This window comes from Microtus oregoni, unplaced genomic scaffold, assembly GCF_018167655.1.
Source record: "Microtus oregoni isolate MIOR12 unplaced genomic scaffold, Mior012 000000F_ref0000247, whole genome shotgun sequence".
NCBI lineage: Eukaryota > Metazoa > Chordata > Mammalia > Rodentia > Cricetidae > Microtus > Microtus oregoni.
The window spans coordinates 18,609,583-18,633,202 of NW_024543059.1; the positions used below are offsets into that span (position 1 = coordinate 18,609,583).

Consider the following 23,620-nt stretch of genomic DNA (forward strand, 5'->3'; position numbering starts at 1 on the left):
CCAACAAGTAACAGCCTAAACAGGAAACCATCAAAGAAAACTTTTAAAATGTGTGATAAGGATGTGGGAGAATAGTTCTCCACAATAGATGGCTTCCTTCTAGCAGGGGCACAAGAAGGAAAGACTCAGGTCTATTTAAGGGATAAGCCACAGAGAGTTTGACAAAGCACCAGTGAGAATATAGATAATACAGATTAGATTTTTTTGTTTTTGTTTAGTTTATTTTTGTTATTGTTTTGTTTATAGGGTAGAAGGTGGAGGGGACAGACACAGAAGGACTAGGAAGTGAGTGTGATGGGGTATGTGATGTGAAATTCCCAAAGAATCAATAAAAATATTATGTTGGAATAAAAAGAGTGGAGCGTGGGTAGCCGTTGGGACTCAGCCACCTGAGAAGGCCCAGGAAGGAAGTCACCGTGGCATACTGAGGTCCAGAAGACACAAAGAGCAGCGAATAAAGCAAGGATTCTTTTGAAAGGAGCTGCTTGAATTTGCTTCCAGAAAGGAGATGCTGGAAGCGTGGAGCCTAAGAGGAAGGTCATAGCAGATGAGATTTGGGGAGAGGAATACGGCTGGGGTGAGCATCTTTTGAGGAACAGTCTAGGCGGCTATGCCTGTGTCTCCATGCAAAGTTAGAAGCTCACAAGCACTCCGAGGTCTCTTCATGGAGCAAATCGTATGAGCAATTCTGCTTTTCTTCTAGACTAAAATCCTGTAACAGCTGAACCAGTGATGCTGACTCTACTTTGTATACATTTGTGCTTTTCAAGGGTCGTGGAGTCTTACAAATAAAGTATACCAAGAATGATAACATCCGAACTTGCTTCCTTTCCATATCCTACATCAAATGTCCTTCCTAGAGGACAAATACCTACCACATAGGAACACATCTGGAAAGCTAAGGAAAACCTGCCAATCCTGAAGGCCTAAATCCAATAAAATGTGGGAAATAGATGCTTGAGCCAGTGGCAAGGAAGAAGATGTAATGTTCCATCATCTTACATAATTTTCCTACAAACTTGAATCAAAAGAAAAGTAAATCCCCTGGGTTTGGCTTAATGATCCATTCGGGCACCATTCAGGCAGGCCTCCATACTCAATACTCTTGTCTCTCTAGGCCGTGTCTGTGTGTGTAGAAACACACATGCACAAATACACATACACAAACACATATACACAAACACACATATACAACTGCACATACATACACAAACACCCAGAGACCCTGTGGTTTGATCTTTGCATCTCCAGGAACCCTTATCATATCTTATAAGGCTATTTATACTCCTCTAAGGATGGACCTGCTATTGCATCCTCATATTATCCAAGATACTGACAGCTCCTTAATCCAGATAACGTTTTACGACCCTTCCTCCTTAAACTGGAACTCTTGGGCACTGTTTCTGCCCTTCCTCACACTTGCTTGTTCAAATCGTAAGTGCTAATTTAGTCTTTAGTAAGGACAACTCCCAAGTTCACGACAGCGTGAACTCTGACAGTAAAAATCAACATCTTGTTTGTTTTTGTATCATACTACCAACCCCCAGAACTTTGCCTGATGTATATGGATCATGTTCAAGAAAGCACCCGAAAGAAAAAAAGAAATTCAAAAGGGAAGCAAAGTAACGTGGGGGGAGAAGAGTGTAAGTATACTAAGTATTCTTCTCTCCCCACAGTTTGCTCAACTCTGATGCAGGCACCAAGAACACACACAGTCAGCATCTTATCTCCATGTGCTATTTCTCTTCCTATGCTGACCGTGACAGTATCTAATCAGAGCAGACCTTTCAACTCCTCAGACCTTCTACTCGCAAGATTTTCTTTTAAATATTTTTACTCGGATATAGGTCACATTTGTCTGCAATTTTCAAATAAGAACGCTACAGGATAAAGGCCCAGGTCAACTCTGTGTGTAGAGAAGAAACAGGCCTGGCTCCTTGTCCATGTCCCAGGCAGCAAGTGCTACAGTGTTCACCAGGGAAAAGCTAGCTGCTGGAGAGCCAGCTCTCCTAAGCTGGCTGTACCCCGAAGTCAAGCCTAATTTCTATGCTACCCCATTGCTCTCCAGCTCAGATTCACACCCGATTCTCATCATCTCCCCAGCCATAGGCTTTGATGAATAGTTTCCAGACCCTCACCAATTTATCTTCTGCTTCTTTCCCAGCGGGATTTTTATATTTGTTTAGCTTCCACTCCCTCCTAGCTCACCGTCCTCTCCAGAGTAGAGTCAGGGGAAATAGCAGGACTCCCCCTCTAGATAGCTGTGTGGAGTCGGCCGTTGTCATATGCTGTGTCCCCCTGCATCAGATACAAGAGGCAACTGACAGTGCATCCGACATCCAGTTATCAGAGTGCCAGCACAAGGGGAGTAGAAGGTGGCATTGATGAATGACTGCAGCGGCCCAGTATTATTCAAATGATTCCGCCCGTACTCTGTAGGCCTGTGTGGCCAAGCCACAGCAAAGAACCAATTTGCTACTGATGACTTCAGAAATGATTCTATTTATCAACAAAACCCTATGAACATCAGACTGTCAATAGCAGTCTTAGCCCAAAGATGGGACTGAGAGATAGCCCCCTAGATGGCTGCCACTGTCGTCAGCAAGGTGAGAAACTGCTCAGACTGAGAACTCCAAAACCTCTTTCTCTCCAGGAAAGGACAGAAGGGGACAGAGGAAGAAAGAGAAGGAAGGAAGGGACAAGGGGAGAAGGAGAAAAGATGAGAGGGAGGAACTTGTTCCTTTTATGTTTGTAAAACATTTTAAAGTGGTGTGTGTGTGTTCTGCATGTGGGAAGATTGGGGGTTGCCTGTGTCTATGGATGTATATGAGGGGATGCATATGTGTTTGTTTATGCCCGTGTGTGTGTGTGTGTGTTTGTGTGTGTGTGTGTGTGTGTGTGTGTGTGTGTGTGTGCGCGCGCGCGCGCGTGCGCGCGCGCGTGCGTGCGCGCGCGCGCATGTGAGAGGATTGGGGGCTACCTGTGTCTGTGGGTGCATGTAGGGGAATGTATTTGTGTGTGTTTATGCCTCTGTGTGTGTGCGTGCATGCATGCATGTGTGCACACATGTGAATCTGTGTATGCACAGAGGTCAGAGGACAACTTGGAAAAGATGGTTCTTTCCTTCTGCTATGTGGGTTCTGGGGATTAACTCAGAATATTAAGATCCACAGCAATTGCCTTTACCTGCTGAGCCATCTGGCTGGTACAGAAGAGTTTTTAACTTTGAATTTCACCTCTAGAACTCTCTCCTGGATCTTATGCTACAGATGACAAAATTAAGGAACTATAAATGGAGAAACTTATCCAAAACTACATACAGCAGGAGAAGCAGAGACAGAATTATAGAATGATAGACCAACTATCATTTTCTTAGGAGAATGGCTGTCAATTAGGAGTGATTTGGCGTTCCTAGAGATATTTTTGGTTCACGAATGAGTGGCAAAGTGATGGATGCCATGGGTGACTAGTGTGTACTGAACAGGGATGCTGGGAAGCATCCCACAATATGTAGGTGATATAGGTATGAATAATTTGCATTGGTATGGATTTTAAGGTCAATTTTGTTATATGTATATGTATTTCTGATCTTGATTAAGGTATTGTGATTGTGTAGTTCATTTTTAAAATGTAATGTATAATTAGGAAATATAGGTTGTTGATGGATAATCATAAATAATAGTCATGTTACTTAGATTTTCTAGATATATAGAGGTATATTTCAGATAGGCATTCTTCATATCTCTCAAAGGCTGCAGAATATGGCATTTAAAATATTTTAATAACTTAGGACTTTTCATGACAATGAGACATGTCTGCTCCTGGCGGCACCAATCTACTTCGAGAGGAAGATGGGCATCGAAGAAGATCCTTATGGAGTTTGATAGCCATTTGGGCAAGAAACTGTTCTTGCCTGGACTGTTGCATAAAATGGACACAGAGAACCTGCAGAGAGAGGACTGCTGAACTTGCCTAAAGGTGAGATGGTCTTTTGGGGTTCATGACTCATGAAAGAGTCTGCGAGACATTCTGCAAGACACAGCAGATAGTGACTGAACTGCCTGTGAAATTTCCTGCTTCATGGAAAAGTCTGCTGGATACTATGGGCCTGAAGGCTGAAGATGGATGCCCCAACGGTACAGAGGAACTTTGGGTGACTGTCCAGGCAGCAAGATGTCTCTGTCATTTATTTCTTATTTGCTTAGGTAATATTATATCCTTCTGGAGTCTTTGATGGAGTTGAAGAATGGTTAGTTATAGTTATAGTTTTCCTTAGTTATGATAAAAGATAAAGTAGATATAAATATTGTAACTGTAATTCTTGCTTAATATCTGTTTTGTTATATGTAATCTTACTATATTAAAGTGAAAGCCTTTTTTTTGTTTAAACAGAAAAAGGGGAAATGATGGGGGAGAGTCTTCTGTTTTGTGTTAATTTCATTGGTTAAATAAAGAGACTGCCTTGGCCCTTTAATAGGACATAAAATTAGGTAGACGGAGTAAACAGAACAGAATGCTGGGAGAAAGAAGCTGAGTCAAGGCAGTCTCTTTATTTAACCAATGAAATTAACACAAAACAGAAGACTCTCCCCTATCATGTAGGAAAGCCCCTTAAAATAAGAAATATCCAGTCAGGATTCAAGCAATAGCAAAGCTTAAAACACCTATCACAAAAAAGCAGACTATGTACTATGTTCTTCAGATTGAATAACAGTCACACCCATTCATTCTGGTATTTTGGATGCCATTTTTACTGGCAAGCTGAGTCATTGAAACAAAGAATATGTGGTTCAAAGACTATCAAATGGTTACTATGTGAACTTTGATTTAAAAAGAAAAGATTACTGACCTCCTTTTTGTGGAATATTGTGTGATAGGGAGCAAGGAGCATCACTTCTTTGGGAACTGAGCTGTACCCATTGTAAGGCAAGGAAGACTAATTCATATAGCTGTGAATGGGGATGCACAGGCCTACATCCCTGTGCAGAATGGACAGGGGATATGAAAACTGATTTATGAAGACTCGTGTGGTCTAGCAGAATGTTTCCTAAAACATCTTTCTATGCACTTACAAAATACACCAACCCTAAGCATGAGTCCATCAGGCTCATCCTGATAGGATATTTGGATCATAATCAATAGATCTGATTCTACAGAGAGACTATATACCAGACACAGCAAGATAAAAATGGCTTCCGCAAAACCCAACAGCAGTATCTGTGCTTTCAAGACATCACTATCATTGGAGTGGCATAGCTTAGTACGCACAGGAAGTGATATATTTACTTTTGCATAGTGTCAGTACGGATAGTCTCCCAAGCAAGGGCTGGTTCACCTACTTCTTTCACAGCCTCCACGTCGGAGTCTTTATCCATCTCCTCCTCACCGTCATCTTCAAAGTCTTCTGAGTGGAAAAATGAGACAAAAGAATGAGGATCCCGCCCCTGGTCTGCTATTTACTCTCTCACACATGGTGGCTTGCATCTCTGGCAAATAAGGGACCCATTACAAAGCCAACCCACTGCATCCCAGCACACTCAGACGCTCACTGATTTCCATGCATGCTGTGCAAATGAGCTCATGGGAGCAGAGTGCCATGATGCCTAGACTGTTGTTCCATGAAAAAAATGCAAAAATAACTTGGTCAGAAATGACCCGCAAATGAGGCTGCGATTATCCTCCCACTCAATTTGGAGTGTTGATGCAACTGTGGCTGTCTTAAAGTTTATAGATCGCATGCACACTAAACTCATTGTAATTTAGATAGCGCCTCTATTATGTCCCTAATTTTAAAATAGAGGAATTAATTTCAGAATTATCCACTAATTTTATCAAGTATCAGCTGTCACGTGACAAAATATTCCAACTGGGGGAAACCTGTTCCTAGAACGAAGGTGAGTGCAAACAGCATTAGCATCTTTTCCTGGAGATCACATCATCCACACTTTCCAATAGTCTAAATGATGTATTCTGGGGCTTTACATGGTGAAAGTTTTATTTCAGTTTTGTTGCCAGTAGACAGCACAGTGAAGGGATTGGGTCACAAAATTGCGAAAAGATTGTTTTTCTTAATTAGATGAGACGACTGTGCGGGCATTCGGAAGCCACCAGGCAAAGCGACGGCACCTAGTAATGAGGGACAAAGGGAGTAAGCACAATGCTTGTTCTCCCTGCTCAGGAAAAAGTCTACCCCTTCGTATGCGTCTCTAATGAGCTTCTTAGAAGATCACGGTTGACCTGTTCAACAACCGCTCGGCATAGTTCCCCATCCCTCTGGCATGCTGGAAGATGCAAACACTCCTCCGAAAGCTCCCTTACCATCAGTTAGAGCTTGTGGCGGCTCTGAGCTGGGGCTCCCGGGAGCTGAGAAGGTGTAGGCACTACTGGCTGTGAGCAGGGGAAGCAGGCTCTCGGGGTAGCATTGCCTGAGGATCTGAAGCGCCACGGAGATCACAGGTTCCACGCTCTTGTTGTCCAGGCAGGCCTGAACAGAGAGAATATTATAGCAGACACTGTGCACAGCCCCCGTGCTGGGACATTATTTCAGATGACGAAATGCACAGAGTTTAAGTGGACAGGTGACAGTCTTACTGTAGAAGGTTTAGTCGTTTGAACATGCCGAGGGAGAATGATATCTAACCGGAATCTGCATTCTTTCATTTCAAGATTTCTGCTCAGATGGCATTGGAAAGAATTTAGTCTGAAAGTAGGCTTGAACGTATTTCAAGGGAGGCTGTATCTGAGGCAAGTCCTTATCTGGGATGCCTGAGGAAAGAGGAGTGACATATTCCTTCAGGCACCCCGAGTCACTGTAAATTATTGCGTAAGGAAGGAATGAGTGGCGGCTGAAATGATGGAAGTCTTGCTTTGTCTTTCTGCTATTATCTGAATAGGAAGATATAAAAGAAAAAGAATAAAAGATGAAATCATCAGGAAAGTCTAAGTAAGTCCCATGTGCCTAAATTAGCCCACTTGTTGGAATATCAAAGCCCAGTGTGCAGATCCTGCTCGGTACCCACACAAAGCAAAGCAAACTTGGATTTGCAGATGTAATATTTTGATGGTGACAGAACATGACAATACCTTCCCTTTGCAGACACTGTGGGGTTAAAAAATGTAAGAACAAGTTTACTAAATTGAGACAGAGTCAGTGTAGCTCGCTAACTCTTTGGCCAAAACACGTCCTCTTCTCCAGAAACTTGGAAAATGTGTTGTGCGCTGAACTTGGTGCAGAATATGTCCATGATGAGCCTCCAGTCTGAGAGGGCTAAAAGGGCCCGGAAAGTTCTGAAACCAAGACATGATAGTAGGTACTGAGCATCTGCCCCAAGGCCTGGGCTAAAGTGCTGTCCTACTGTGGGACCTCTAAGTCCACATTGCAGGCAGCTCATGAAAGTAAAGAGAGAAAACTATCCATGAAAATGTAGCTGGGAAAGGGGCTCCACTAGTACAGTGCTTTCCGTGCAAGCTTGAGGCTCTTAGATGGCAAGGACCCACATTAGAGAAGCAGACAGCACAAGAAAGCACACCTATGATCCCAGCACTGAAGGGGGAAGAGATACAAGGACTCAAAGACTTTAATGGACAGACAACTGAGCCAAATCAGTGGGCCCCAGGCTCAGTGAAAGACCCTGCCTCAAAAACTATGGTGGAAAGGAAATAAAGACATTAGATGTCAAGCTCCGGCTTACTCTCTCCCTCTCCCTCTATTCCTGTCCCTCTCCATCCCTCCCTCACCCTCTCCCCCCCACACACATATGCACACACAAACATGCACCAGAATTAGCAACGAGGGCTTTGGATACTGTTCAGAGTTGGAGCACTTGCCTAGAATATGTAAAGCCTGCATTCAATCCGCAGCCACCCCTGCACACCCAAAAGGCAGACTGCAAAATATAAGCGAGTCAACTCTCCAAACAGAAATGTCTTAATGCAATCAAGAATGCCCCCTTTTCCTTTAGTGTGCTCAAATGGTACCCAATCAAGTGTCTCTGCGGACACAGCAGGAAACGCTCCCTGTGGAAAATGAATTCGTTGAAGACAGTTCAGCCCTTTGGCCTGGTCAGATGGCCTCAAGTGTTTGTTGTAAAGTTATTAGTATTGGAAAAAGGGAAAATGGAGTGTGGGGGAGAAAGAAGAAAGGTAAAGTAGATGCAGATTGGAGACGATGAGCTTCAGCCTTAGGGAAAATGGAACTAAGACCAAGCCAAGAACATCAAAGATGCCAGCATTCTGGAGCCCAGCTCTGTCTGTAATTGCCATTGACATGGCCACTGACGGTGATTGATGGCTGCTGCTATTTTGCTTTGTGTGAGATGGTCCAGGTGAGAGCCAAATAGAAGCGAGCTCATGCATCCTAAAAGTGTGGTTCATGCTATGAACCGAAAGAAGGGTATCGGGCAGGGTTATTAAAACATACAGCAAGCAGGGCATTAACAATAATGTCATATTGGGTGCCTCTTCTATTCAGAGGGACATGTTTATGAGTTTTAAAATTGATTATTGATTCCAAGGAAATAAAAACTCCTGGATTCACTTATTACCATGTCCCTTGTTAAAGAATCAGGCACTAGGCAGGAGGGCAATGTCAGAAGATATGATTAGGTTAAGAAGTGAACTCAGGGTGCTGGAGAGACGGCTCAGTGATGAGGAGCACTGGCTGTTCTTCCTAGAGGTCCTGAGTTCAATTCCCAGCAACAGCCGTGGCTCACAACTATCTATAGTGGGATCTGTTGCCCTCTTCTGGAATAAAGGCATGAGTGAACTAGGGCACTCATACACATAAAATAAATCTTTTGAAAAATCTTAGTTAAAAAGTCATTATACGAGAAAATATTGTTTAAAAAGCTGAAAGCCATGTAGAGGCATCAATAAATCTGGGGAATTCAACCCCTAGGAGTTTTACCCACAAATTGTGCGTGTTTCCAAGCGACAGGCTTAGTGCATCATTGCCAATTTATTCAGCATTGTTCCAGGACCCCTCCTGAGATACGTTTTCACATAATACCAATCAGAGATTGCAGCATGGGTCGGATCAACCTCACTATAAAATGCAGATGCTGCTTTCACTCACAATAAGCTTCCTTTTACAATAGTGACTGGAGGCTGGAAGCTTGCTGTTTGCTTACTAGAAGGATCGAAGACACTCTTGACCTGTTAAGGAACTCCCTCTAAAGCCCTGAGTGTGTGTTTGCGGCCCTGGCACACCTGGGCTTCATTTGGTGTGATATTTTTTTTCACTATGTCCTTCTATGCAATATACAACTGTAAAATCACTGTCTGCTTCCCCAACTGTCCTTTCAGAGATTTTTAGTACAGGACAGAAAAACAGTCAGTAATATGGAGGGCAGGACTAGGCAAGCATGCCAGCCATAATGGGGGTGCCTTGTTATCAGCAGTTGAGGGGGGAAAGTCACAGGGACTGGGTGAGATTAGAGACTTGGAGGATCACGAGCCTACAGAGTACAAGGAAGCTTGGGAAAACTGAAAGCGCTGCTTGATCCAGAAAAGCAGAATGTAAAATGTAGCTATTTCATGACTGAGAAGCTCCGAACTCAGTAATGACAGAGAAAAACCCAGAGGTGATAGCAGACAGAAAATTAGATATTGGTTTCAGCACAGTATTGTGGTAGTGTTTAGAGGGAGGGGATGCTATTTTTAAAAGAGACAGGGAAAGTCTAGCGACGCTATGGTGGGAGAGCAGCACTCTCATTGGCTGCTTCATTACCTCTGCTTGTGCTCAGGGAGAGTAAATTTGGAAGCTTTCCAGAGAGGAGCAATGAGCACCAGCGACTGACAACTAGGAAAACAACAGAGACCGTGACACACAAGAAAACGAGCAGAGATGGATATTTGGGATATTCGTATCACCAGCAGGGATGGCACTGAAATAGGACCCAGTCAAGTGCAGCTAAGGAGTGTGTGTGCCTTGGGCTGAAACCCGAATAACTTTGGACAACCCACCCCACCTGGTGAACCTAAGTGCCAGTCAAGGAAGGATGCTATTCCCTTTGCTGGAATGTTCTTCCCATTGAACTTGGTTTGATGAGCTGTCCAATAATTTAGGCTTGGGTGCCATCTACTCAGAAAGGACTTAATGTCCCTAGAAAATCTTCTCCATCCACCTATAAAAGTTTGTCTTACTTTTACTGGTCTCACAGACCACTGCCAAACCTTTCTCATTGGGTGTTTTGTTTAGCTAATGCCTGTCTCCTGTTAGGACGTATGCCCCATAAGATGAGAAGTCTCCTTTGCCATAGTCCCCAGAGATTCCCGGTATTATTTAGTCCAATGACTGCTCACATTCAAAAGAGGAAAATAAACTATTAAAATATGAACACATGAACCACATGAACTTACCTAGTGCACAAAAGAATCTAAACATTTTAATTCTACTTTTTTTGTGTATATGTTTCTTTTATTTCTTTGGTTGTTGTTTTTGTTTTCCAGGACAGGGTTCCTCTTTGTAGCCCTGGCTGTCCTGGAACTCACTCTGTAGAGCAGGCTGGCCTCCAACTCAGAGATCTGCCAGTCTCTGCCTCCTCATTGCTAAGATTAAAGGTATGAGACACACCATGTCCAGCTAAGTTTCTTAAAGCAAAGGGGGGGAATTGATGGTTTGAAAGGGCAGATGATAGCTACTAAGTTTCACGGCTTTAGGCTGGGATCTGTCATTCCAGAGCCCATACACTTAACCACTGTTCTATGTGCCATCTCTAGCAGTGTGCTGAAAATAAACACACAAAGATTGATTGAACACATACTGATTGAATGACTGAATGAAAATGCAAATGAGTGAATGAGTATGGATTTGAATTCACGGCACCTGTCATATTGAAACAAGCACCATCTTGAAGTCATTCTAGCTTCCCCTGCTCTGTTCAAGACAATTTCCAAGCTTCAGCCTGCAAGTCATCCACCAGCTTAGGAAATCCCCATGCTGGATACCTGTGCAATGCTGAAGAGAGTCTCCAAGCCTTGGGCTGCCAGGAAGGCCTCCCTGCCAGACCGGAGGGTGACAATGTGCCTCAGACAGAGCAGGAGCCCGTGGCGGATCAGCACGTAGGTGTTGGTCACGTCGTGGCTGTGCCAGTCCTGATGCAGCCTGAGTAAGCTGGTGACATAGCCTCTGTTCACTGCCCTGCGGCTGTTTGACTCTGGAGACAAAGGGAAAAGGTCATGTCAGTCACGGCTCTCCAGGACAGAGCAGCCTAACAATGCCACAGTGTGTCTGCTACATAAGACTTATAATGGCAATAATTTAAAAAACTGGCAGGTGTTATTTTAACCAAATGATCAAAATCAACATTGCTGGTAATGGAACATGGGCTTGTAACAGGCCCTCTTGTTCGGATGACGTGGGAAGAAGACAGCAGTACTTCTATAGTGTCCCTGCCAAAATACATGACCTTAATCTTAGCATTGGGAAAGTCAGCAAACTCGTAGTGAGGTAAATGCTGGAAGACACGTAACCTAGACTGTTCACAAATGTCAAGATCATAAAAGGAAGAAGAAAAAAGACTTGGCATGGGGACAGAAAGAGATAAGAATACATGACGCCTAGAACAGCATATAATTATAATTCAGATAATGGGCCAGGAAAAAAAAATTATCTCACTAGAAAAAGCACCAGTGAAGCTCAGGTTAAAGTGTGAGTACAGTTTGTAGATCTCCTTGTACCGTGGTGTCAATGTTTACGCTATGTCGATATTTCCTTCTGACTGGCATGGCCCCTTTCCTTCCTGGAGGGAGGCTCAGAAGACTCAAAAGATTCCCAAGACCCTTCCCCAAGGTTGTATAAGCAGTAAGTAGCTGTAGTGATGGAGGGGACTCTTTGCTGGAGCAGCAGCCTGCAAGTTCTGAGAGGTACAGCTGCAATTATCATGAGTCATTGCTCACCCTGCTTGGGGGTGGGTGTTCTTCAGTGACACAGCTGTCTGAGTCACCCATGTCCCTGTAACTAACCTTTAATCCACGCTCCTACAAAGTAACAACGATTTAAAAAATCATGGTTTTACTAAGCTAGGCTTAAGCAGAATCTTTTCTTTGGTCTGTCATCAGTACCCTTTCTGTGATGAATATATGTTTATTCATGTCTCCACAGGGAAAGTCACATACCACAGTTGCCACCCAAGGATTGCCTGACAGAGCCATAGATAATGTTGAGGGGAGCTGTCGAGTGGCGGTGGTTAAGATGCGCAGCCGAGTCTGGTATATCTGAAATTGGGGCTGCCACAGGGAAAGTCCCAATATGGCTGCCTTTCCCCTGCGTAGTCTGGGATGCTGTGGCTCCTTGCTGTTGTGGAAGTTGTGTTGTCTCTGCTTTGGATTGGCAAAGCATGTAACTGATAGGAAGTCATCTGAGGGCTGAGTGCCCTGGAAGGAAACCACAGGGGTGGCTGTCTTCCTCCAGGTGGCACCAAGTGGTTCATCATGAGTCTAGCATGGGTTGGAAGACGCACTCAGGTGACCGCTGGCCTAGAGAAGAAACCTCTAATACCTGAGAGCAGTCCATTCTGGTAGGGTTCAGAGAAGGGGTGTGGTAGTGTCTGTGGGTGATATGACATGTAACTGAAGCTGAACTTTCTGACTGGGAAGAACTTTGCCCATGTGTGTGGTGGGTTGGGGAGCTACAATGGGAAAAGGGTACATAGATGCTCTCCTCAGCGCGAGCATTTAAGCGAAAAGAGCTAGGAGGAGGCTGGGGTGTTGTTTGCCGTCTATTATAGTGGATGGGACACAAGGGAAAGAGAGTGTGCATTAGAGCTCACTAACCATCTCTTCCTGGGATCCCAAAACGTGGAGTCCATGGGAAGAGTCAGACATCAAGGAGAAAGCGAGTGAGATTGAAGAGATGGAGGATGCTATTTCAGTACGCCCTCTGATACGGAGAAATGGGCATCCTTGACCATGTGTGCAGATGGGGGCTTTATAATGGAGGCTGTCGCAATCAGGGAACATTCTGTCTCTGAACTGCTGGAACTGGGGAAGCATTTTAAACAAGCAATGCAAGAGTCCCTCGCAGCTCTGCCGGAAAAGTTGACAGACACGGAGGCAGACAGGATCAGTCTGAGTACTGCCCCAGTGGAAAAAAAAATGCAACTGCTCATCCCTCCTCGAGACAAAGGCTTCATATGAAGAGATGCAGGGTCCCTGATGGACAGGCTCACACAAGCCATTAGGGATGCCTGACTATCACTCAGTGAAGTCCTCATGGGTATCAAAAATGAGAAGATAAGAAAGGATGGACATATATTTACCGAAGGAACTAGGTGACAGGTTTTGTTCCATGCCCAGTTCACTGAGCCAGACAAGTTTGTGTTCACTGGGAGGTTAAAAAGATGAAGTTACTTCAGCAGGGACCTCAAGACTAGTTTGGAGATTTAGTGGCTTTGCAAAGACCATAGTAGAGAACAATTTAAGGTCAGAGGGGGCGCTGACAGATTGGGCAAGTAAGTCACGTTCATGAGCCATAGGCGACATGTTTCACCTTGCACGTCGGTATACTGGATGTGGAAATTGTTCCCCCATGCTGGGTCCTTTCAGCAACCAGGTGTGGCTAAGAAAGGAGCAATGGGTGCTGGCCTGGAGCCCATCAGACCCAGGGAGCCAGCTTTCCAATTGTCCTCTAAATGCCCACAAATCACTGCTGCTGTCAGCCTCAGTTATGGGGAGAAGCTTCTCTTTTCTTTGCAAAAGGCAGTGGTTACTTCAGAGACTCATAACCTGCTAAGCTGCTGGGAATAAGTGGCTGTTACTGTGACATAGTAGTTCAAGGCATCTCCGTAAACGGAAGAAAACAGTTATCCACATCACCTTCCCCAAGGGTCACAGAACACTTCTTTTCAAGGCCCGGGAAGTCACAGAACTGACCCGATTGACAAGATGCCCACCTCCAGAGTTATGTAAACCAGAAACAGTTGTGGAGCAGTAACTGTTCAGTAGAGCAACTGCGTGCCTGCGAGCTGGGGCAGAGAGTGCCACCCACACAGGTCTGTGTGTCCTGACCCTTGCAGGGATCGGGTGTTTGGGTGACACAGCTGCCTGAGATTCTTGTGTTCTTGGAAGTCAAGAAGTCAAGCTACTGGAAGTAACATCCCAAAATTAATTGGTTCCCCAAGATAGCCTTTCAATAGATCCGGTGCTTCCGTCTGTCATTCCATAGCTGAGAAGAAGAGACATTTGTTTGTAATTCCCCAGGAAAAGTTACACAACAGTTTATTTTTAGGTTTTGTTAAGCAGAGGTTATATAAGAAAATATCCTACTTTTTAGGAAACTCACTATTGAAAAATATGAATGTCTTTAAATTATTCTCAGAAAAACAAAAGAAGAGACCTGGGGAGATGGGGAAGGTAAGAAAGAAAAGGAGGGAAGACGGGATGGGAATGAGGGGAGGAGGAAGGAAAGGAGGGGTATTTTGTCATATTTCTATCCTTCTCTATGTCTCTAAAGGCTGGGTGGGGAGATGACCAAGTGAAGGTTATTGCTTCCAGGAGACGTGCTAGGTGCTTTTCCCAGAGTAGGAAAGCCAGTTAGTGGACTATCACGGGGTCACATGTTTATTTAATATAGTTTCCATGTCAGCATCCACTTGCAGGCGTGCCTTAGTCTTGAAGCCCCGTTATACCACATCACCTCTGGCCTAGTGAAACCTTCCCCTCTCCAGGAATGATTCCAATATGATGCCCTTTTCCCTCAATTCACGGATCATAAACAAGCATTTCATTCACCGACTGTCAGTCAGATCTAATGGACAGCACCAAAGTCAGGTAAGTAAGTTCTCCTCACTCCATATGCCTTTGAAAGAGTTAATCCACAACCTCTGTGGGCAAGTCCTTAAATGGACCACAGCCCTCAGTGAAGGTGTGGTCCCTTCTCATTCTCCCTTTCCATCACACATTGACTCCCTGCTGTATCCAGGTTCCTTTTTAGAACTTATGGACAGACCCACCTTTTTCCGGGTCTGAAACTAGTAACTGCTTCTGTGAAAACATGTGTTGGGTTCTGTTGTGTCCTCTGCTCGACACACCAAACCCAACCTCACCCCAGTCAGCACTGTCCTTATGAATGGATGTCTTAGCTTACGGTTCCTATAGACAGAAGGACTATAAGACAAAACTACAAAGAAATGACAGCAGAAGGCCAGGCTCAAACAGGAAGGGAACTCGTCACATAAAGACTATTAAACACCAAGACGGACTGGGGAAGAGAGCAGACTACCAGGATGAAAGTCCACCCTGAAGGGTTGTTCAACGGGGCTTCCCATCCATATCTGATAGAAGTTTGGCAGAGTTCTGCCTTCTCCTCTTCTGCACCATGATTTCTTTGTCTCTATGTTTTCCTGGTGTTCTCCACTGAGACTATTATATGGACCTGTCTATCCAGATACCTTGTCAATTGTCTCTGAAGAACCACAAGGCCAAGAACAGTCCAAGACACCTCTGCCAACAGCTAGTCTATGCTACTCTTCAGATTAACTTCCCTGGGTACAGAGGACTTAAAGCTCCTGCAACCCAAACGAGGCCTGCAGGACCTCAGGGCGCTAGGTAACTGACTCTGTGACTCTGCCCTTCACAGATGTTCAAATCCTGCCCTTCTCTCAATGTTACACAGCTCGATTATATGAGCCACTCATGCTGGTTTATGAGACGGTATGTGCTTCTAGCCAAACGTGTGCGGGAGAGCTCCCCTGAGCTGTAATCAAAAGAGCAGAATTACAGCTTCAAGTATTATTTTTCCTCAAGACCATGTAAGTGCACATGAGTGTAAAAAAACAACATGGAAATTCAATGCTGTACTCCATGGAGGGTTTTCTCATAATATTAACAGACCTTTTATTTTTGTTTGCTTAGAACTTTTCCCGTTGCAGGGCTTTACTTAGCTCCCCTGAGATTTTTGACCCATGTGAGGAGCTGACTTTATTTTGGTTTTTCCTTTTATAATATTTTGTGCAGCCATGACCTTGAATTAAGGATGATGAGACTTATGCCTGGTGATGTCTGTGAAAGGTCTAATATTCCTCCAATGCTTCCTTTAATGAATTATTCCCTTAAAACAAAAATATTTCTTGCCTTGGATGATCTTGGCCAAACAGCGCTAGAGTTCTTTGCTACCTAAATGAGGTTTTAGTCTATCTGATATCCAAAGTTTAAAAGAAAATTGGGGAGTAACAAGGAGATAGTAAAGAAAAGTATCTCTTGGTGAAAAGTGCCAGAAATGGCAAATATGGGACACAGGGCCCCTGTATGCAGTGGAAGGTTGATGACATTTGTCTTTGTCTATTCTAAGGCAATGCGACCGATAATACATCATCCTAATGACCTTCATTCATTATTCATCTGGGGTAAGAAGAAGTGGGTGATGGAGAAAAAAAAGGTCTTTAATTGTCTGAGAGAAAAATCCCTTTTCAAACAGCAGTGATGCTATTCATGGTTTCCCTGTTAATCCCCAACAAGCTGCCATGTTTACTAACATCTGAAGTAGCTAAAGCCCCTTCTTTGCTGACCCTACATCAGTCGATCTTTCTCTGAGAAGAGTTTGGGAAGTTTTACAAAAGTCAATAGGTATCTAACACCCGACAAGTGGAAATTCATCCAACTTCGGAAGAGAAGTGGAGAAGAGCCGAAGAATGAAATGAGGGTCGCTCGGATCAGAGGCTCAGAGGAATTCTGGGGAGATTTGAAAGAAAAACACCACTTCGCAGAGCAGAAAAATATTCAGGCAAAAATGTGAGTTTTCAGACACAGCTCTGGGTGAGCTCAGAATCTGGGGGCCTCGAAGCTCCCCTCTTCCAAGCAGACCAGCTCTTCTGTAGTCTGACTATAGAAATGGCTTCTTCCTCAGATTGCTTTTGGAGAAGCTGATGCCTAGTGTGTGTGTGTTTGTGTGTGTGTATCCATGCATGTGTATATGCATGTGCGCACACACACACACACACACACACACACATCTTAATTTCCTAGGAAGTTGAGATGAAGCACATAGATTGAAAGATGGGAGGAGAATGTACAGATGGAGGAAAACCTGAAGGTCATGTATCTTTCTGCTTCCTGGGTATTGCTGGTTTGGTTGGCCACTCCAGCTCTGGCTAAAGATCTTTGGCCCATTTTCCACTGTGGAATCCTTGAACAGCAGAGACTTAATCCATGTCTCACTCCAATCCACCTTTTTGTATACTCCTCTTCTCTCTGGGTTATGTCCTCTTGGAGCCTTCCTTACTTCTACTTAATTCTCCGTCTGAAACGTGGTCTACTGGTACCCTTATTTGGTATCCTCATTTTTACTCAAAACATTTTTAATTAGAGTTCAAATGTTTTGCTTTAGGAGAGGTACCCATTGGTGTAGATTTTTTGCACTCAGGCAAAAAAGAAAAATATAGAGAAATCAGAAAGAATTATGCTAAGGTATCTATGGTGCTTAGTTACAAGAAGAGGCACTGGTGGTCCTGTTAGCCTGTTCAGATTTTTCTAACATTTTTATTCCAAATATTCTACCATACATTTAAATAATTAGGAGAGTAAAAGGGAAAGAACCTTGTGATTGGAACTACAAACTAGTAGCCTGTAGACTTTCGATTTGTGCCATGTTGTCAATGTTTAATCACAGGACAAGCAGGCCTGCAGGTTGCCATAGCAACCACCTCACCTTTTGTCTTACCCCATCTCCTTTAAAAGTGAATTATCTTGCTAGCCCCTGAAGGCATTGGTGAGCAGAACCAACTTTACAAAGATATTTGTCTTCTAAACAGGAAAGCCTAGAGACCTTTAAGCCTCAAAGGATTGACTTTCTCCTGGAGAATCCAGAGCCTTGTGGCAGCTGCCTGTGAGAGATGCCCAGAGTCCCGGATTAGCACATCTACAAGCTCGGCCTTCTTGTTTGGCAAAGGCAAAGGGGTCTGTCTGTCTTTATTCCCTGATCTCAGCACTGTATCATTCCTTTAGGTGTAGAGTAAGATCCTTCAGCAAAGGGAATCAGCAGAGAACCACGTGAGACCAAAGCAGCTACATCCAGGAATGAGACATACAGACCAGTGTAAGGCTCTAAACTCATCTTTGCCATCTGCAGGTACTCATGCCTGCTTTGCTGGTCCTGTTTCCTGTGTGAACCCCTGGGTCTTTGCCAGCTGTCTTCTTGGAGTCCTGAGCTAGGCTGGACTCCACTCCCTTCTAACTGTGCAACCTTGAGCCTGTGATTTCACACCTCCCCCACTCAGTGTTTCACCCAGATTAAAAAAAAAAAAGAATAGCTTCTTCATTCTTAATTTGACAGAATTAATTGAAATAATACCACAAAGCAAGCCATCTATCACTGGACGTACAATAACTGCTCAATACCTGCCACCCGTGAAAATCGCCATCATCAACAGAATCGACACTGTTTATGATTTTTAACAACCCCTCAGTTCTCATGTGCGACATAGTGTCAAATGTCCCATATATGAGCATGTTCCTTTTGAAATCCCCACTCAAGAACAGAAGCACCAGGGTCACATAGCTTTTTGGGTTGAACATTGACTGTACCATTTCCTAGCTAGGTAATCTTGATTGCATTATTGAGTACTATGGTTTGAAGGCATTTACAGTTGAAATGTACTCTCCTCCTTCTCCCCTGCTAATTCAGGAGCAGCCTGTGTGGTTCATGGTAAACTCACAGATGTGAGCCCCATCCATATGATCAAGAACAAGTTATACATTTGCAAAATACATTGACCCAGGGTTAAATTTTCCATTCCGAAAAAGAAGTGGGGCATAGAGAACAGGAGTGGTGCCAACAGGAGACCAATAATCACTGCAGGGACCATGCAGCAGAGCAAGTCAGCTCACCATAACAGACAGCAAGCAGAGGGATTCATGAAGGGGTAGGGGAACATAGCCTCCAAAGACATGATCCTGGCTACTTCAATCTAGGCCTCCCCTCCTAAAGTTTCCCAAAATTTCTAACACAGTTCTACCACCTGGGCTCCAACACTTGATTCTGTAAGAATATTCCATATTCAAACCATAACAGCTATTCCTGGGTATAATGAGATCTATGAATCTAAGAGGAAATGCAAGGATTTGAGGCCTTCTGACACTTCTGGGGAGGGATATGATGCTCAACGACATTGCACACTCTAACGTGCCCCCTTGGGAAATTCTTACCCATAGAGATCAAAGAGCTCTACGCTTTGTTCAGAAACTTCCTAAACATCCATTTTCTGAGCATGGGTAAGCTCTTCCTGTGCACAAAAATCAAACTCAGAGCAGACCATCACTTAGCAAGGCTTGTGGAACTCCACTGTACTTCCAAGGTCTTCTCGCAAGCTTTCTCCTCGCTGTCTACCAACCAGGAACACACGCATCCCAAAAGCTTGCTCGGTTCCAATCCGGACTTCACACACAAAGTGAAACGTGCACTTTGACCCACAGCACCCAAAGCCCACAATATCCCACCTGGAACTCCCAGCACTGAGACTCGAGATAAAGATGTCCCTACCTACCATACGTATTGTGTGCACCTTTGCCGTAGATTGTTCTGGTGCTTTTCTCAGTGAGCCAATTTAGAGGATATCTCTGGACAAAATAGCCTTCCCAAGGCTCCCAAATCACATTATAAGACAATGAGCTGCCTGCCTGCGCCCCCCCCCCATAAAACCAGGTACAAGAGGAACTATTTATCTGCTCAGTGTTTCCTATGTTCTGAGCATAATCATTTCACATGGATCATCTCGTTTGTCTTATCAAAGTGCTGTAGGCTAAGCACTGTGTTCCTCGCTTTACAAATGAGCATGCAGAATCTGAGATGTTGAAAGGCTTGTTGAAGTCCATCAAGCTTCCACAGGGCATCTCTAGGATTCTACTGGAATCTGCCATCTGACGGAGAGCTGACATCCTATGCTGTCCCCCAACCCTTGATGGCCTGTTAGCATCCAACTTTGCATCCAGTACAAACATTTCACTCCTCCCAGAACAACCGGCTCCTTGTGAAATGTTTCTGGAAAACTGTTGGAGATAAGCCCAAGGGTCTCAGAGGAAATGGGTTTCTCTCCCCATCTTCCATCTGCCTGTTTCCTCCCAGTTCTAACAAGAAGCAAATTCCAGAATATTTATGGTCCGAATAAGTAGCCAACAACTATTCATGTCACTAGATGCAATCTGGAGTTTGGCGGGGGAGGGTCTCCCAGATAGAAGCTAGGTGAAGCCAGGCCAGAAGTACCTTCCAGAATGTAAAGAAAGAGCAAAGATTTTGAGAGGAGAGGCCTGAAGTTGTCCACTCCCTTGGCAGTTGCAGCAGAGACTTGGCTCCTACGCAGAGAGGAATCAGCAAGATGCAAACGGAAGCATAACTAAACACTATCAGGAGTGGAAATCGCAGGCGGTTATTTGTTGCTCAAACATCAGTAATGACGTCAAATTCATTTACAGGTGCCCCTTTCTCTCCATCGCGTAGATCCATCTCCGCAAGCTCACCTAGAAAGTGAGCCTTTGTCTCAAGCAAATCCTGCCTTTATAAAACTAAGGACACTTTCTCTTAGTTCCAGGAATAGTGACTCAGATGGGGAAGAGGCCACCCCTAGTGTTTTATCAAATGGTTTTGAATCTAGATGTTTTTCTTTGAAATCAGAAGCGCTTCTTAGTAGCTTCCTATGGCATAGTTCCACACCAGAGGAACATTTCTCCTCAGGTAAGCCTTGGAGTCTCCATCCGCCTCATCCTGCAGAGTGGAGCATATGCCATTCCTCCTGTCCTCTGTGCTCACTGCCCAGTGCTACTCTCCTGAGAGAAAGGACACCAGAACAAAGATCCCCTGATTCCACCATCTGCATCACATACAGCAAGCAAATCAATATTCTTATGCCATAATTTATTAATTTTTTCCCTTTTTAAATGGTTTTGGGGCTGGAACCTAAAGTGGGCCCAAGCTGTACCCTTGAGCTGGGATTTAATCACTTTTTTTTACTTTTATTTTTTATATTTATTTATTTATTGAGACAGGATCTCACTAATTACCAGGCTTTGAGCTCACATTCTTCCTATGGCTTCATAAGGAGCTAAAATGACAGACCCACAGGCCTGGATTATACTTTTCCTCAATTCTAAAGTATGTCTTCTAGGCTTTTGCAAATGGTCAGATGTTTCCAACATGGCGTTTATTGCAGTTGGCGGCAATCTTTTCCCACTCTTAGTGGTATGTGTGTATATTGATTGATGTGCCATTCCGTTGGTACAAGAAATTTTTTTGTATTGTCAAATCGATACTTTAGAAAATATCTGAAATCAATTGATTACCAGCAATAGGCATCAAACTGGTTGGTTTACTTTATACACAAATAAACAGAGACCTTTTGCCTCCAAACAAAGTCCCGCTGCTGCTGCTGCTGGCAATAAACTAGCAACTAAAATCATGCTCACACACCTAGGGTGCTACATTAATTTTCTCGACAAACATCTATTTAAAACAGCATCAGCAATATGCCAATGTGTTCCAGGCACTATTGCTGTCACTAGGAACACAGCTAAAGACAAAATGAAGTCCCAGACCTCATGGGACACGCATGTGTGTGAAGGCAGTGGAGGGGTGCAGGTGCCAACATCCACGGAAGCTTCAGGAAGAGGCAAATGGAAACTGGGAAGGGGGGAAGCAGCTACGTTAGACTACAGGATCAGGAAAGACTTTGCACATGGGGCTCCTGGGCTGAAACCCACATTGTAGCAAGGAGTCACAAGGCAGGACCTGCAGGTAGGATGTTCCTGAAGTCTTGAGAGTACAGCAAATGGAAATTGTCAAAACCCAGTGAGTAAAGAATAACAAAACTCAGAAGCGCTAAAGCCAGGAGGCAAAGGGAGGAGAGAAGCTTTAGGCACACACACACTTAGAGCCATCGCAGAGAGGTGTACAGAAATGAAGGACGATGTCGGCCCAGGGATTTCTCACCCTTCTTCCTTACTATGTGCATCTGACATCTCTGCCAAAGAGCCCCAAGGAATGAGTAGCTTTGCCTTGAAACTTCAGGGTCATTCCCAGATATCCAGTCTTGCTTTGAGTTTATTCTCCCAGTGGGTGAGAAGGTGCTCACCAAGCCCCAGGAATAACTGTGATCCCTGCTGAGGCCCTGTGGGGGACTGTGTCTCTCACTTCACTGGGCTGCTTCCACAGTCAGCACATGAGGATGACACCTGGAGAAGACAGTCAGGATTTACACCTGGAAGGAAGAAAACAGAGATTTCCTCTACCTGCCCTCTCTGTCAGTTGATACACGAGGCACCTGTGTGCAGTGGCCCCTTCTGCTTCAGGCCACGATGCAGCTGAGTACTATGGACTTCAAGGAAGACAATTGTACGGTTTTATAGACGTCATGGGATTCAGCCCACGCTTCCTGGAACCTCCAGAATCCAGGATGAGAAGAGAAGCAAAGAGCACACACATCCAACCTTCTGCCTCTGGCCTTGTCATCCAATAGCATGTCACTATGAAATTCCAAGGCCTTGAGCCTTCTACATGCTCCTTTGACTCAGCTCCAATCAGTATCAATATTCCACCCTCTCTCCTATCACCTGGACTACACAATGACCTCCTTCAAGACTCTTATGTCTCCATTCTCTCTTTCTGCATAGCCCATCTTACTAAAGAGTAATATGGAAGCTTCACACACACACACACACTATCACCACCACCAAAAAGTAGACAGTAATGGCTTCCGGAAACGTGGAAGGACTCAGGCTCCAGCAGAGGTCTGGGATTAGGGAGAGAAGCTAAGGCAGAGGTTGAGTGGCATCTCTACGCCTCACTCTTATCTTTCATATACACATCTATGCCAAGATTTCATTCAAAATCGCTTACCTTTTACAAAATAGATTTGAAACCTCCTGGAGTGAAAAGAATGGGCATATTTTATTCCCAACACACCCAGTGCATATTACACGGCTATGACAAGCTTGGCCAACGTCTTTGATCCTTGTGACAGCAAGGCTTTCTCAACCTCCCACTGTGTACATCTGAGTCCAGGTATTATTTATTATAAGCATCGTAGGATGCCGGTAACAAATTAGTCTCTATTCCATGACTTCCAGGAGCAACCCTCCAGTAGATGTGATAGTCACAATGCCCTCAGCTTCAATAAACATTCCTTCGGGGTAAAAAATCAATCACACTAAAAGTCACTGTCGTGGAATTGTTAAATATTTACCTGTCTTACAGGACTGGTTTGAGCTTTAAATGAGGTAATACATGAAAAAATGCCTCGTAACCCGCTGCTTCTAGAATATGTAGAAAACATTGATGGTGCATCTTGTTGCGAATAAATAAGCATACCGTCGATCCTGGATATAATGAGGAAGCGGCCATGTGCCTCCAGAGCTTCGGAATGCTTATCTTCTTGTCTATCCCTTTAAATCTTGGCGAGACTTTATCTTTGTCAACCCACAGCCAGTCATCAATTATGCCAGAATGATACAAGTTCTAAAATCTAAAGGGTTTACAGCTCCACAGCCCTGGGTGTTAACTCCTGAGTGCCCAAAATGAAAACAAAGTAAGTTGCCTACTGATGGGCTGAAGGGGACCCGATTTGCATGTATTTGTTTGTTTATTCATTCCTTAGCTTATTCAGAGAACTTGCTCTGGGTGTCTGCTGTATAAAATACA

General features: G+C 44.2%; 1 protein-coding gene across 1 annotated transcript in view; it reads right to left on the reverse strand.

Annotated features, from left to right (window-relative positions):
• Agbl1 (AGBL carboxypeptidase 1) overlaps positions 1-23,620 on the reverse strand; it is a 720,481-nt gene that overhangs the window by 617,775 nt on the left and 79,086 nt on the right. Inside the window, exons 7-9 of the mRNA XM_041650016.1 lie at positions 10,948-11,156; positions 6,319-6,484; positions 5,340-5,404 (exon numbers count right to left, since the gene is read on the reverse strand). Coding sequence (XP_041505950.1) covers positions 5,340-5,404; positions 6,319-6,484; positions 10,948-11,156 — 440 coding nt within the window. The remainder of the gene's footprint in view (positions 1-5,339; positions 5,405-6,318; positions 6,485-10,947; positions 11,157-23,620) is intronic.